Source organism: Triticum dicoccoides, chromosome 2B (assembly GCF_002162155.2).
Source record: "Triticum dicoccoides isolate Atlit2015 ecotype Zavitan chromosome 2B, WEW_v2.0, whole genome shotgun sequence".
Lineage (NCBI taxonomy): Eukaryota > Viridiplantae > Streptophyta > Magnoliopsida > Poales > Poaceae > Triticum > Triticum dicoccoides.
In genome coordinates this window covers 798,354,736-798,355,272 of record NC_041383.1, presented here as the reverse complement: position 1 = coordinate 798,355,272, position 537 = coordinate 798,354,736, and the positions used below count along the sequence as shown (strand labels likewise).

At 49.3% G+C, this 537-nt stretch overlaps 1 protein-coding gene across 1 annotated transcript in view; it reads left to right on the top strand.

The window, feature by feature from the left end:
• Window positions 1–254: 254 nt before the first annotated feature.
• The window catches only part of LOC119366407 (noroxomaritidine synthase 2-like), a 2,057-nt gene continuing 1,774 nt past the window's right edge, over window positions 255–537 (top strand). The window contains exon 1 of the mRNA XM_037632139.1: window positions 255–537. Coding sequence (XP_037488036.1) covers window positions 279–537 — 259 coding nt within the window. The 5' untranslated portion in view covers window positions 255–278.

The following is a 537-nucleotide window of genomic DNA, read 5'->3' as shown; positions in this document are numbered from 1 at the left end:
ATATCAAGGATTGCCAGCATATAGTTAAGCAACTCTCATCGTTGACTCTATTAATGCATACATCGAACCAACTGCCAGCGCTAAACCTCCCACACATTTACTACAGTACAATTTTTCGGATTTTGTGCCCGAGCATTAACTAATAAACACAGAGGACTCATGGCTGCTGCATGCATGCCACCGAGGGAAACTTCTCACTATATAAATGGAGCCACCGCCATGTTCATGCAGCATATATACACCCAAAGTAAAAGCATCTCCCCACACCACTGATAACAATGTCGATCTCGTTCTCGCAAGAGCTGCTCATCTCCACACTCGCCATCATTCTTCTTCCCCTGATGTTGTACCTCAGGTCTAGCAGATCAAAGAACCCATCAGTGCTCCCCATAAACTGGCCAATAGTGGGGGTGTTCCCTTACCTTATCGCCAACTTCCACAACCTGCACGACTACCTCGCCGTCGTCCTCGCCGGATCAGGCCACAACTTCAGGGCGCACGGCCCGCCTGGGACCGGGTTGCGGTTCTTCATCACAT